Below are 13,933 nucleotides of genomic sequence, written 5' to 3' on the forward strand. Positions count from 1 at the left end.
ATCTGGGCTGGCATGAGGAAGAGGGAAGGGAACCTAGAGAGTGGTTGCAACAGGAGAGGTTGCAGGAAAATCAGGAGATGAGGGGGAGGTAGAAACTTGGAGCTGGAAGTGACCGTGAGGCGATGAGTCCTAAGTCATTGGAAATTCTCAGACATGTGTGGGAAAAATTAGACTTTCCAGAAGACTCAGAGTGAGAGCATGGGCCACAAAGGTAAGGGGAAAGTAGTGTAAGTTTGGGCCACACTAATGAATAAAAAAGGTATGGAGCTCCCACCTTCCCTCTTGGGTGGTAGGTGAGGTGCTGTGGAAGACCCCAAAATTGTGTGAGGGGATTCTTTTTTTGTCTTAGTCTTTCATTTCATCATATAGTATGTCTTCATTTGCCACAGAAATGGTGCTCCAAAATATAAATAAATTTACCATGGAATAAACATTTTATTTATTTGTGTATATAACATTTATTGACATCACCCACTGCGAGTATAGATGAGTAAGACACAGTCATGCCATAAAGGAGTTTATCCTCAAAAAAAGTGAAAGACATTCAAAAACCAACTGTAATAAAAAAGGTGACATAATTGCTAAATGGAGTGAAGGAACAGTGTTTATCAATTCTGATTGCGGAACAATGATGTAAATCCAATGAATGAATGGATGTTCTCTTTGAAGTTTCTATTTCTTTCTTGAATTACTTCTGGTTCCTATTGAAAGAAAAAAAAAAGAATATTCTGACATGTAGAAAATGCATAAAAACCATCCTAAGATTATACAGACAAAGGAAATGTCACAGAAAGTATAATCTATTATTCACTCAGCTCAGTTATGTGTGCCTGGGACAAAGATTCTGAAGAACAACCTCCAGAGGTTAAGAAGGCAGGATTGACTACAGTGTAGGCCCAGGGCTCAGGTACCTTTGCCTCTTGTCTCTACCAGTTTACTAGCTGTGTGACCTTAGGTAGTTTACCACTTACCCTCTATTAGCATCAGATTACAAATCTGTAAAATGTGGATAATAATGTCTCATTGAATTCTTGAGTTAAATGAGTTGATCCATGTGAAGCCTTGGAATACTGCAAGTACTCAATGCATGTTAGCTATTATTTATTTATTTTTTGAGACAGAGTCTCACTCTGTTGCCCAGGCTGGGGTGCAGTAGTGTGACCTTGACTCACTGCAACCTCTGCCTCCTGGGTTCCAGCAATTCTCGTGCCTCAGCCTTCTAAGTTGCTGGGACTACAGATACCCACCTTCACGCCTGGTTAATTTTTGTATTTTTGGTAGAGATGGGGTTTTGCCTTGTTGCTCAGGTCTTGAACTCCTGGCCTCAAGTGATCCACCGGCCTTGGCCTCCCAAAGTGCTGGGTAAAGGTGTGAGCCACTGTGCCCAGCCAGCTATTATTTTTATCATTCTCAGAATAGCATTAGGAATCTTGTATCTACAAGCTTAATCACTTCTTTGGAATCTTTGTTTTCTGCTCATATTACTTTTTAGATTAATGAACTCCCTACATTTACAGCAAATAATTCTATTTCCATTTGTCCAGAAGTTACTTCTTTTCAACTCTGACCAGGGATGCCTTTTAGTCTAAATACTTAAGGTTTTAATGCATTAGTCTCTTTTCTTCCTGTTAAATTTAATCATTATGCCTCAGATCTTTAGTCTCTTTGTATTTTTCTTTCTTTTTTTTTTTTATCACCTTGTTGGTCAGGGTGGTTTTGAACTCCTGACCTCAGGTGATCCACCCACCTTGGCTTCCCAAAGTGCTGGGATTACAGGTGTGAGCCACCACGCCCAGCCTTGTGTTTTTCTTTAAGTTCTAAAATACTTATAGATTGATGTGGAATATTCCATGAGCTCCACAGTTTTATTTAAGGGGAGGGTAGTATTTTCAGTTTTGTTGGTGGTAACTTTACCAACAATGGTCAGTATTTTGTGAGTCTTTTGGACGGCAGTGGTTCTTTAAGTCAGATCTTTTGGGAATAGTTACACAGCATTTTCCAAAGTGTGTTCTCTGAAGTGCTATTTTATGGGTTTCAAACACTCACTGAGACCTATAAAAAGGATTATAACTTAGGAAACACTGAGTTAAACATTTGTTCAATACTCTATACTCCCTCATATTCTGTGCACCTGAAATATAGTAGGTTGTGTATCTTGAACTTATTTCTCCCTTGCCTCCTTATCTGGGAATCGTCTGGTAGGACTAGTGTTCCGGGAATATAGTTTGGGACATGCTGAGTTATAGTAAATTCTAGGTTGAACTGATATCTTAAATCCATTGTCTTACTGGAATATTTCTCCCTTGAGGACAGTCCTCTATTATGTGGAAGCACTTTTGTTGCTCATGTGAGCATTTGAAGACTCCTCTGTGATCTTTTTGTAGTGTATTCTCTTCATCCCGGTATTTTTACTGGTTAGGTTTAGTTACATCTGCTGATTTAAAGATGTCATCCTGTATTCTTTTATCCTTACTAGGATAAAAAGCTTACTGGGCAGTGATAGGCAGGAGTATGTAGTGGAGAGAGTATGAAGTCACATAGCCCTAACTTGGAATCATGGCTCAAGCACTCAACAACAGTCACATGACCTTAGACAGTCTACTTAGCCTCTTTGAACCTTACTTTCCTTATCTTTATCCAGAGACAGTGCTTTTTATTCTTGTCCTCTGATTTCTTTCTCAAATACTACTTTTGGCTGACTCAATACAGTAAATACAAATCAGTACACTTAAAAAAAACTGAATTTGGAATTTTGATTAAACCAAAAAAGTAAGGCCGGGCGCGGTGGCTCACGCCTGTAATCCCAGCACTTTGGGAGGCCGAGGCGGGTGGGTCACGAGGTCAAGAGATTGAGACCATCCTGGTCAACATGGTGAAACCCCATCTCTACTAAAAATACAAAAAATTAGCTGGGCATAGTGGCGTGCGCCTGTAATCCCAGCTACTCAGGAGGCTGAGGCAGGAGAATTGCCAGAACCCAGGAGGCGGAGGTTGCAGTGAGCCGAGATCGCGCCATTGCACTCCAGCCTGGGTAACAAGAGCGAAACTTCGTCTCAAAAAAAAAAAAACCAAAAAGGTGTGGACTGAGACATGGGATATACATAAGTGTCAAGACCACGAATGATAAACAGTTGCTGTCCGTGGTTAACCACTTTCTCTACATGTATATGCAAACAGGAAGAGTTGGGTCAATCTTAATTATTTAGGGTTGAATCCTTAGGAGGGGGCACCAATGAAGAAAGGTGTTTTGTCCCTTCAGTCCACCCCTATATGGGACACTCTCCTAAACTATTTAAACTGAAAGAGGAAGAGCAATGGGTGGCAGCTTGAAGAAAATCTTGACAATATCATTTGTATAATTTTACCACATAATACTATGTTACTGAAACTCACATCAACATCTTCATAGTATGACACAGCCTAGTTAAATTTTGAGTATCTAATAAGTTCCCTAATTCCTCCCCTCAATAGGCTTTTTCTTTTTCTTTTATTATTTATTTATTTATTTTTGAGACAAGGTTTCTCCACGTTGGTCAGGCTGGTCTCAAACTCCTGACCTCAGGTGATCCGCCTACCTCGGCCTCCCGAAGTGCTGGGATTACAGGCATGAGCCACCGTGCCCGGCCCAATAGGCTTTTTGATATAAGTTCCAGTGTGGTTTTCCAGGTAAATACCCATTTCCTAGCCTTTCTTTTCCTACCCCACTCTAAAAAGAAAATGTGAAATCCTCTTATTTAAAATAATAAATATTACCATATAGTTTCTGAATGCCTTTAATATCATCCTGGGAAAGTTTAAAATTTTGTGGATCTCCATTTCCATAGGTTGGATACATCACCGCATTAGGATCAGAGGAATGTCCCATACCCAAAGAATGACCAAGTTCATGAGTTGCAGCATACAGGAAGTTAATTCCTACAACCGAAGAAGTGACAAAACCATAATGATAAAAATAACTGCATACATTATGTAATATTATATAATATATGATAATTTAAAACAAACTAAAGAAAAATACCTAATTCTTAGCCCTCGGTAGCTTACTTATTTGTTTCTAGATTTTCAAAAGTGGAGAGGGGTTAGAAGGATAATCTGAATAGCAGTGGTTTAATCTCATCACCACTTCTGCTTCTTAAAAATGTGTAATGTTTTTCTATTTGCTTCTTTCACGGAGGCAGCAGTACTCTGTAGTGGAAAGCAAAGGTTTTAAAGCACTAAAACCTAGGTTTGAAATGTAGCTCCACTCCTTACTAGCTGGACAACTCTGGACAAATTAATTGATGTTGCTGAGTCTCAGTTTCTCACCTGTTAAACAGAGACAATAATTGCTGCCCTATAGATTTGTCATGATAACTAGAGTTTCTCAGTATTTGGGAGTCATGACCATTCAATAAATGTTAGTGACTCTGGATATCAGAAGAGAGAAAATTGGCTTTGAGAAAGCCAAGATCGAAAGGTATAGGATCTCCAGGCAATGCTGGGCTTTGTTTTTGATTTTGATTCATTAACTTGTATTACATATATCCTTTGCTCTCCCTTAGACTTATTGAAAGGCTTTGCAAGCATGTAGAAGGTGTGAGCCTGTGAATTTCAGGAGTGGCCAGAGAGCTCTGGTGGTGTTGCATTGGATTGAAGGAAGCTGCCTTTAACCTACCTTGAGTGGGAGGAAAGAAGAATGAAAGGATATGCCAGATGTGAATGGGAGGCAGCATCGCAATTTTACATAGATTTTCATAGCAGGGCAGCAAACTATGGTGAATTCTCTTTGCCAAACACAAGTACAAATTTCCTTTTATGGCCAGATGATAGCCCAGAGCTCTTCTCCATTAGTTCTCTGATGTGCCTATAATATTCTACTATGTAAAATGATAAATATGATAGACTATGTCATGGAGTTGGTTCTTTTTGGAAAATAGTGAGTAATTCCAGAATTGTATATACTTCTTAAATATCATAGTTTCTGCTTCTCTTTCTTTTCCATTTGGGGCATGTATTTTTTAGAAATATGAAGAAGGAGCTATAATATATTGAATTATTAATACATTTCAAGTACTATATTAACATTATTTCATTTAATTTAAATAACCCTTGATGTGGGAATTATTTATATTCCCATTACAGAGAGGAGGAAACTGAGGCTCAGAGAAGTTCAGTAACTTGCCCAATGACACAGAGTAATTGGTAGGTGCACAGCAAATTGGACCAATGCTGCTTGACTCCATAGCCTGAGCATCCACCTTCTGTTGTGTAGCATTATGAGTATATCACATGAAATAATGCATTTCAGGCATGTAGTTCAGTGTTTGGCACTTAGCAAGGGATCAATACTTATTAAAAATTAAAATAATTATTAAAGTTAGTGGAAGTCCAGGATTTTAAAAAGGACGTGGAGTAGAAGAGACTTGGGATGCTATACCTAGACTGCTACCATCTGTCCAGCGTTCATCTTCATCGAAGTGAGCATCTCCTCCGAGACCTGGCCCAGGTGCAAAGGCATGAGCCAGTATGTTTCCTGGCCCATCAAATGGGTAGGGGTCCCCATGAACTGAAAGAAAAGGAGTGATTGTTCTTAGTGACTGATTTTTTTTCTTCTCCAGTCATTTTATCTTTTCAGTTTACATGATTGTTGAGACTAGAAAAAGCAGCCCAGTACAGGCCAGGCATGGTGGCTAATGCCTATAATCTCAGCACTTTGGGAGGCCGAGGCAGGTAGATCACCTGAGGTCAGGAGTTCCAGACCAGTCTGGCCAATATGGCGAAACCCCACCTCTACTAAAAATACAAACATTAGCCGGACGTGGTGGCACATGCCTGTTATCCCAGCTACTCGGGAGGCTGAGGCTGGAGAATCGCTTGAACTCAGGAGTTGGAAGTTGCAATGAGCCGAGATTGCACCACTGCACTCCAGCCTGGGTGACAAGAGCAAAACTCCATCTCAGAAAAAACAAACAAACAAACAAACAAAACAACCAACCAAAAAACAGCCCAGTCCAAGTAGCTAGTAGCTGGCATTGTTGTTAGACACTGTCAGTTGCATTCACAGGGTAGTTTGGGTGCTTTTCTGGCCCAGACACTTTTCTTTTCACAGAACCATTGCTCTTCACTGATAATCACCATATATTGAAAGCTTTCTGGATACAGGACTTAAAATGAAGTTATATCTGACTTACGGTTGCATTTAAACTTTTGTTAAATTTGACCACTTTGCTTGGCCAAAGGGTGGTAGGAGGGAAAATGAATGTGAATACTGCATTTGGCAAGTAATTTGTGTAGCATTTCGTATGCTTTTTTTTTTTTTTTTTTTTTTTTTTTTTCTTAAAAACCTAGCTTATTCTTTGTGGGCACAGTCTCTTGGAGAACCATGCTCAAGATCTCTTAAAATAGCTTTTGATAGTCTTTTTATTTGTGATGCAGAATTATCTTCAAGGTGATATAAGGCCAACCAGTTTATCTTGCTCTTAAAAAACTTGTAGTGCTGTGATTAGTGCTTTCCCATAACATTTGCTTCAGTGTTGTCAATATTGTGGGTTGAAGTTCAGATTTCAGCTACAGTAGCCAGGCAGTTGCACATAGAACAGACCGAAATGGGTAACATTTTTCTCTAAATTTGCACCATGAAATACTAGCAATTAAGAACAGTTGGGCTGGTCATGGTGGCTCACACCTGTAATCCAAGCACTTTGGAGACCAAGGTGAGCGTATCACCTGAGGTCAGGAGTTCAAGACCAGCCTGAAACCCCGTATTTAAAAAAAAAAAAAAAGAACAGTTTATGTATATGGGTTTTATATATAGAAAAACCCACATGCATATATATACACACACACACACACACACACACACAGACACACATACACACAGTGTATATATACTGTGTGTATATATACATATATATACATATATTTATATATGTACAGTGGTGTGATCTTGGCTCACTGCAACCTCCGCCTCGTGGGTTCAAATGATTCTCCTGCTTCAGCTTTCCAAGTAGCTGGGATTGCAGGCATGCATCACCACGCCCAGCTAATTTTTGTTTTAGTAGAGACAGGGTTCCACCATGTTGGCCAGGCTGGTCTCAAACTCCTTACTGCAGATGATCCACCTGCTTCGGCCTCCCAAAGTGCTGGGATTACAGGTGTGAGCCACCACACCCTGCTGGGTTATATATTTTTAAGCTGTTTAATATGAAAGTTTCCATTTCCTACTTCCTTGTCACATGAAAGGCATTAGCAACAGCTCATAGGACTATACCGTTTCTCAGGGGCCTCTTGAGGCCTTTGGAAGCTGTAACTGATTTAATATTGATGTTAGCAAGATATATTTTAAACATATAGTCATGTGCTGCATAATGATCTTTCAGTCAGCAGACCACACATACAACAATGATCCCATAAGATTATAATGGAGCTGAAAAATTCTTATCACCTAGCGATGTAGTAGCTGTGGTAATGTCACAGCGCAATGCATTACCTTTTCAATGTTTAAATATGTTTAGACACACAAATACTTGTGTATTTGTGTTATGTAACTTGTGTCATTGTGTTATGTAACATGCTGTATAGATTTATAGCCTAGGAGCAATAGGCTATACTATATAGCCTAGGTGGATAGAAGGCTGTATCACCTGGGTTTGTGTAAATGTACTCTATGGCGTTAGCACAATGACAAGATTGCCGAAGGTCTCCTTTCTCAGAATGTATTCCCATTGTTAAGCAATGCATGACTGTATATATAAATAATAATTCACGTTACAAAACAGGGGTTGGCAAACTTTTTCTATAAAGGATCAGATAACAAGTGTTTAAGCTTTGTGAACTTAATGGTCTCTGTCACAGTTGCAGCCTGACCGCAATCAGTCATAGATGATAGGGAGATGAAGAAGCCTGACTGTGTTCCAGTAAAACTTTATTTACAGAAACAGAAGGTGAGCTGGATTAGGCTCATGGGTTGTAGTTTGCCAACTGCTCCTATTAAAAGTGGTTCTACATTATCAGATTATACAAATTGTAATAATATTGCTGAATCTATTATCTATCTATCTCTCTATCTGTCTATCATCTCTCATTAAAGGTTTTTAATCCTCTTAAGAGCACTGATATAAACAATGAACAAACAAAACAGGACACAGGATTAGCCTACAGGAATCTTTCTTACCTCCTCTTGCAAAGCCAATCATGATGTCAGCAGTTCCCCACAGAAGTTTCCTGAAACGCAAGGGGATCTCTTTGCCCCACATGTTTAAAGCCTTTGACACTAATCGTTCCACTGTAATATGTGGTAAGTCTCGAGTATATGATATGATCCTGGTAGCAAACAAGAAAACAGTATTTGACCTCTTGGGAAACAGGCTTTATTGTTTTTTCCAAAATAAGCTAGGGCAAAACTAACCTGTAGGTGACTACTTTGGAAGTCCATTTTGAGTTATCTGGAAAGAGTGAGTATTCTGCAACATCTGGCACTCCACATCTGGGCTTCTTCATTATTTCTATGATGCGGGAGTTTAACATTCCAGTTACAGGCAGGCCAAAGAATTTTTCCATTTCCTTGAGTTTGACTTCTAAACTGTTGGCTTTCTTTGCTTTTGAGTCATAGAGATAAAATTTCTTGAGATAGTCCTATTAAAAAGAGAGCAATTAATCTATAGTTCTTGTTTATTATCTTCTTTTATCTTAGAATCCTATACATGTGTTGCCTTAGGTTCCTGTGGAGTCAAATAATGATTTGAAGACAGAATAATTACACTGTCACTGAGTAAAATAAGTGTGCATTAGTGAGGAGAAAATTTAATATTACTAATGAAGCACTGGCATGCCATTTTGTGAGCAAAAGAAAAAAGAATCCCTCAATTTTTGAAAAATCCCATTAAATGTTTTGGGGAAAAACACACCATACGCTTTATAAAGCCTAGATGTTTGTGAGAGCAATCAGGTGGCATGTACCAGTGTGTCCTCAGAAGTATGACTGGGAACTTTCCTCAGTGTTATCATAGACCCTGTCGGGGAGATCTGAGGTCAACCAGCCCTATCTAAGGCTCAGCTGAGATGTGGTTCCAGCTAAAAAAAAAGGGTCTTAAAATTTTAGTTCTGGGAAAAGATATTAGGAAATTATTAAATAGTTCAATTTAATAATCTGGTGAAGGAACCAAAGCTCATAGCGACTAAATGAGGTATGTGCCCAGGCTTACACATTAAATTTGTAGCAGAGCTTGACCTGACTTTCCTGACTCCTAGGCCTTCTTTTCCCTCTTTCTGCTCATTCCATTCCCAGTCCCTCTTTCTGCTGTTATATCTCTAGTCAAACCCACTTTGGGGGATTGCAGGATACAGTAGGTCTCCCAGGTCTATTCCATGTAAGGTGGAGTTCTTGGGAATTTCTTAAAGGTTCTCAGTATTTGGATGTGAGGGTGGGAATCCAGCAGCACATATACAACAAAAACAAAACTGAATTAACTAACAATAGTAGCAACCTCACAGGAACATTTTTAAGCACTTACTAGTGCCAGGCACTTACATATTTATTTTATTTAAACCTCATAACCACCCCATGAAACAGGTATGGCATTATTATCCCTATTTTATATATGAAGAAACATAGCTCAGACAAGTGAAATAAATTGCATAAGATCACCTCGTGAGTAACTGAAAGAGCTAGTATTTGAACTCAAGTGTTCTGAATTCTGTACATTAGAAATATGTGTAGGGTTATATGATGCATGGTAGTATTGTTGTTAAAATGATTTAACATTGGCTCACTAATTTGCAGTTTATTTGGAGTAGATGGTAATGGTGACCTGTCTTAGGACCTCTCAGGAATATGCAATTAATGTAGGAAATCTTATTAATATTGTACCATCTTATCCTGTTACCAACAATTGTGTTTCCTTAAATGCAACAGATACTTACTGTTCATACATGACAATTGATAACTGATCTTTACTAAAAAAAAATAACCCAATTAATCCCTTATACCCTCTGGAAGAAATCTTTCTGGGTTGTTGAGTTGACTTTTCCTGCTCTTTGTTAAATCTAGCTAATTTCCCTCCAAGTAAAGAAAGTTTTTGCCAACTTGCACTCTAGGTAAAGAAACTAAATGCATGGACTTAAAGCAAATTAAGGTAAACTTAGAAAAGAAAGAAGAAGAAGAAGAAAAAAAAGAAACTAAATGCAAAGTACTCTTTCTGGAGAATTCATTAGGTGGAACCATATAAAATTATTGTTTTGGAATTTTAAAAATTAAATATTAGTAATTTCATATAATTTCAGTCTATCTTATTACTGGAACTTTTTAAAAGTCTAAGTTAATGTGAATTAAAACTTTACTTTTCTTATGTTTAAAACCTAAATTTACAAATAATACTTATGATTAATCATCTCATTAGTTGACCATATAATAATTAGTAGACTGCTTATATTTATTAAACTGCTTATTAAAATGCATATTGGAGGGCCAGGCGCAGTGGCTCACTCCTGTAATCCCAGCACTTTGGGAGGCCGAGGTGGGCTGATCACGAGGTCAAGAGATCGAGACCATCCTGGCCAATATAGTGAAACCCCATCTCTACTAAAATACAAAAATTAGCTGGCCATGGTGGAGTATGTCTGTAGTCCCAGCTACTCAGGAGGTTGAGGCAGGAGGATTGCTTGAAGCCGGGAGGGGGAGGTTGCAGTGAGCCGAGATCGCACCACTGCACTCTAGCCTGGCGCCTGGTGAAAGAGTGAGACTCTGTCTCAAAAAAAAAAAAAAAAAAAAAGAAGCATTTTGGAAAAAACATGATTTTTGAACCAGAAGCACTTGTCCTTGATTCCTATCTCTACCACTAATAAGTATGCAAATCAACTTTGGTTTCTTCTTTTTATAGAACTAAGGATTAACTGACACAATGTATATGTAAGTACTTTATAATCTACAATTGTTACATACATGCTAATTGTTTTGTTATCACCTCATTTACTTTTAGAATACCCCATGAGGTATAAAACACATAGTATTATTATTTCTTCTGGACACATGAGAAAACAAAGTCAGAAGTTAATGCCTTGTCTATCGTCATTGGCTTGTGAGAGAACTGTAATTTCTACCCACATTTTCTGACTTCAGATATCTCGGTTACAAACAGTAATGGAGATATTTACAAGTTGTATCTTAAGAGGCAACATTTTGTATACTATAGAAAAAGAATCCCAAGTTATAATAATAAGAACTTAATTTAAACAATGTTTCAGGTAGTATTGTGTTGAATGCTTTACAACACCCTCATTTGGTTGATACCATTCTTATCTCCAATTTCCAAATTGGAAACCTGAAGCTTAGGGGAAGTTTGATGACCTTCCAGAGTCTATCTACATAGTGAATGGGGATTGGAACTCAAGCCGGATTTTAGCAGACTCTGAAACCTGCTCTTAATGGCTACTTGATGAAAACATATATTGCTTTTATAATCAGAAAAGCTACCCCAAAGAAAATTTCACTGCAATACTAACATGGGAGGGGAAATAATTGAAAAACACATTTCTTAATGCAGATGGCAAAAGAATGGAACCCCAGGTAAGTGGGCTGTGACATACCTGAGCCTGTTCCCACTGTAGCTCACTCATGCCTCCCGCCTCTCGAGGCAGCGGCAGGGCCAGGCTGCCAGGCAGCAGGCACACAGCGCACAGCACGGTGAGTCGCATAGCTGCCATCCAGGGACGATTGTTCTTGGACCTATGGTTGATTTGGTGTTTTCTGCTGGAGGCTGCAGAAATTTATATAGCTTCTCAGCCCCGAATGTGGAAACGGGTGACTCATTTGAGTGTTTTCTTTCTTTTTAAAGTCGACAGAACTTTGAAAGTATGTGTTATTTTTCATTAACTAAAACGAGGAAGTATTATTTCCTTATTGGCAGGAAGCACACGATGTATTTGTCTTTCAAAGGATTTTTTTTTTCTGTCTGCTGCATGAATTGAATCCATGAGAAAACTCATTTGTTTGCCAAAGTCAAATGACTACTCACATAGGTCTTCTCAACTTAAAATGTGGGTGAGCATCATTCAGGACATTATTATACCATATATTTTTAAAGGATTTTTTAAAATTGAAAGGTATGGAAAAGTGTGCGAAACATATACATAATGAAATAATTAAGGAAATACTGTATTTGCTCAATTAACAGTATTTGGTGACTATAACAGTCACCAAAGTCAAGAAATAAAACATCGCCAACATCCCATGGTTCTTTATAGTGGGGAAAGATGGCAGGAGGCAGATGGAAATGCCGTTGTGTGGCTGGATTAGTGGCCACCATAGAACTGTGCTATGTTCCCTCACCTTCCAGGTCCCTTAGCAGAGTAGTGATAATTCTCTTCTTTGGGTCTCCTTTTAATCAGTGTATGTCTTTTCTTAATGGTGAACACTGCTTCTAATTCTTCTTGAATTAAACATGAAAAAATACCAAGCAAACAAATATCTACAAGCATGAGCTTAACTGTTCACCTGACTTACTTATTCTGCTTCTCATTTTATAGTAACAGATTCTTCCAAAGCTAGACCTTCAACTTGGAAATCATTGTATACAATTTTTTTTCTTCCAATCACTGTGACTCTGGCTGCTACCCAGCTACAGGTAGGGCTGCGTTGTTCCTTAATACACAAAATCGTTGTTTTACGTATAGCAGTAAGGACCCACTACCTACAGATTCTAGCCCAATGACTCCAATCTTACCAAAGATTAAACTGAGGCCAAGATGACAATTTAAATTATTATACTTCTTCCAGCTCACACAGAAAAAGCTCAGTGCTTTTTTTTTTTAACCCACTGCACTGCCTATTCATTTTTGTAATGGGTCTGTCTCCTTTATTATATTATACATTTCTTGGGAGAGCACCATGGCTTTTGACTCTAATACATCATGGGAAACACTCCAAATATGCTGAAGCTAAAAAATTTAATTAGTCACATATCACTTAAATTACCTGGTGATTGATCATTGTGAGCCAGCAAGGTAAAATTTTCAGATCAGTAAATTAAATTTGCTCTCTTTACAGAGATACCTTGATTCTCTATGGTCACAGTTTAACTAGAGTAATTGGTATCCTTAGTCAGAGTTTGACATATAGGGTGCACAATAAATATTTGTAGAATAATGAATATGAACTTTACTTGAATCAGCTAAAAACAAAATACATTTTTTTTTTTTTAGTAATATTTACACTGAATTAAAATCAAAAGGCATTTCCTCAAATGAATGAGCACACAAGCCACAAATTGGGTGAAAATAAATGCAAAGACACATCCATGGCCAGGTGCGGTGGCTAATGACTGTAATCCTAGCACTTTGGGAAGCCAAGGCCAGCAGATTGCCTGAGCTCAGGAGTTTGAGACCATCTGGGAAACATGGCAAACTCTGTCTCTAATAAAAATACAAAAATTAGCCAAGCATAATGGTACACACCTGTAGTCTTAGCTACTCAGGAGGCTGAGACATGAAAACTACTTGAACCTAGAGGCAGAGGTTCCAGTGAGCTGAGATCACTCCATTGTACTCCAACCTGTGTTTCTCTCTCTCTCAAAAAAAAAAGACACATCCAATAAAGGACTGCTGTCCAAAATATATAAGTTACTTTTAAAACTCAACAACAATAACACAAACAACTTGATTTTAAAAATGGGCCAGAAACCTTAATAGACATCTTACCACAAAAGATATACAGAGAGTGAATAAACATATGAAAAGATTCCTTACATCACATGTCATTGGGGAAAAGCAAATCAAAACAGTAATGAGATACCACTAAACACCCATTAGAAAGGCCAAAATCCAGAACACTGATGGTCGCAAATGCAGGCTGTTTTAGTGGAAATAAAAAATGGTACAGCCACTTTGGAAGACAGTTTGATGGTTTCTTTCAAAACTAAACATACTCCTACCATATGATTCAGCAGTGGTGCTCCTTAGT

General features: G+C 38.3%; 1 protein-coding gene and 1 long non-coding RNA gene across 2 annotated transcripts in view; one reads left to right on the forward strand and one right to left on the reverse strand.

The window, feature by feature from the left end:
* LOC105719249 (uncharacterized) overlaps positions 1-13,933 on the forward strand; it is a 287,306-nt gene that overhangs the window by 58,833 nt on the left and 214,540 nt on the right. The window lies entirely within an intron of this gene.
* Positions 428-11,793, reverse strand: MMP7 (matrix metallopeptidase 7). Its single transcript, XM_012455176.3, has 6 exons — positions 11,563-11,793; positions 8,387-8,613; positions 8,153-8,301; positions 5,417-5,545; positions 3,754-3,915; positions 428-701 (listed from the first exon to the last, which is right to left on the reverse strand). Exons 1-6 carry the CDS (start codon positions 11,677-11,679, stop codon positions 673-675), a joined length of 813 nt encoding a protein of 270 aa, XP_012310599.1. The 5' UTR covers positions 11,680-11,793; the 3' UTR covers positions 428-672.

Source organism: Aotus nancymaae, unplaced genomic scaffold (genome assembly GCF_030222135.1).
Source record: "Aotus nancymaae isolate 86718 unplaced genomic scaffold, 86718_ANA_hifiasm-v0.15.2.pri h1tg000012l, whole genome shotgun sequence".
Taxonomy (NCBI): domain Eukaryota; kingdom Metazoa; phylum Chordata; class Mammalia; order Primates; family Aotidae; genus Aotus; species Aotus nancymaae.

Excerpts from the sequence above, each read along its gene's own strand:
- MMP7 (XM_012455176.3), bottom strand. The coding sequence starts at position 11,679 with ATGGCAGCTATGCGACTCACCGTGCTGTGCGCTGTGTGCCTGCTGCCT. Across the intron at positions 3,916-5,416 it reads GACAGATGGTAGCAGTCTAG|GAATTAACTTCCTGTATGCT; the intron begins GTATAGCATCCC and ends CTTCGGTTGTAG. Across the intron at positions 702-3,753 it reads AGGCATTCAGAAACTATATG|GAACCAGAAGTAATTCAAGA; the intron begins GTAATATTTATT and ends TTCTTTCAATAG.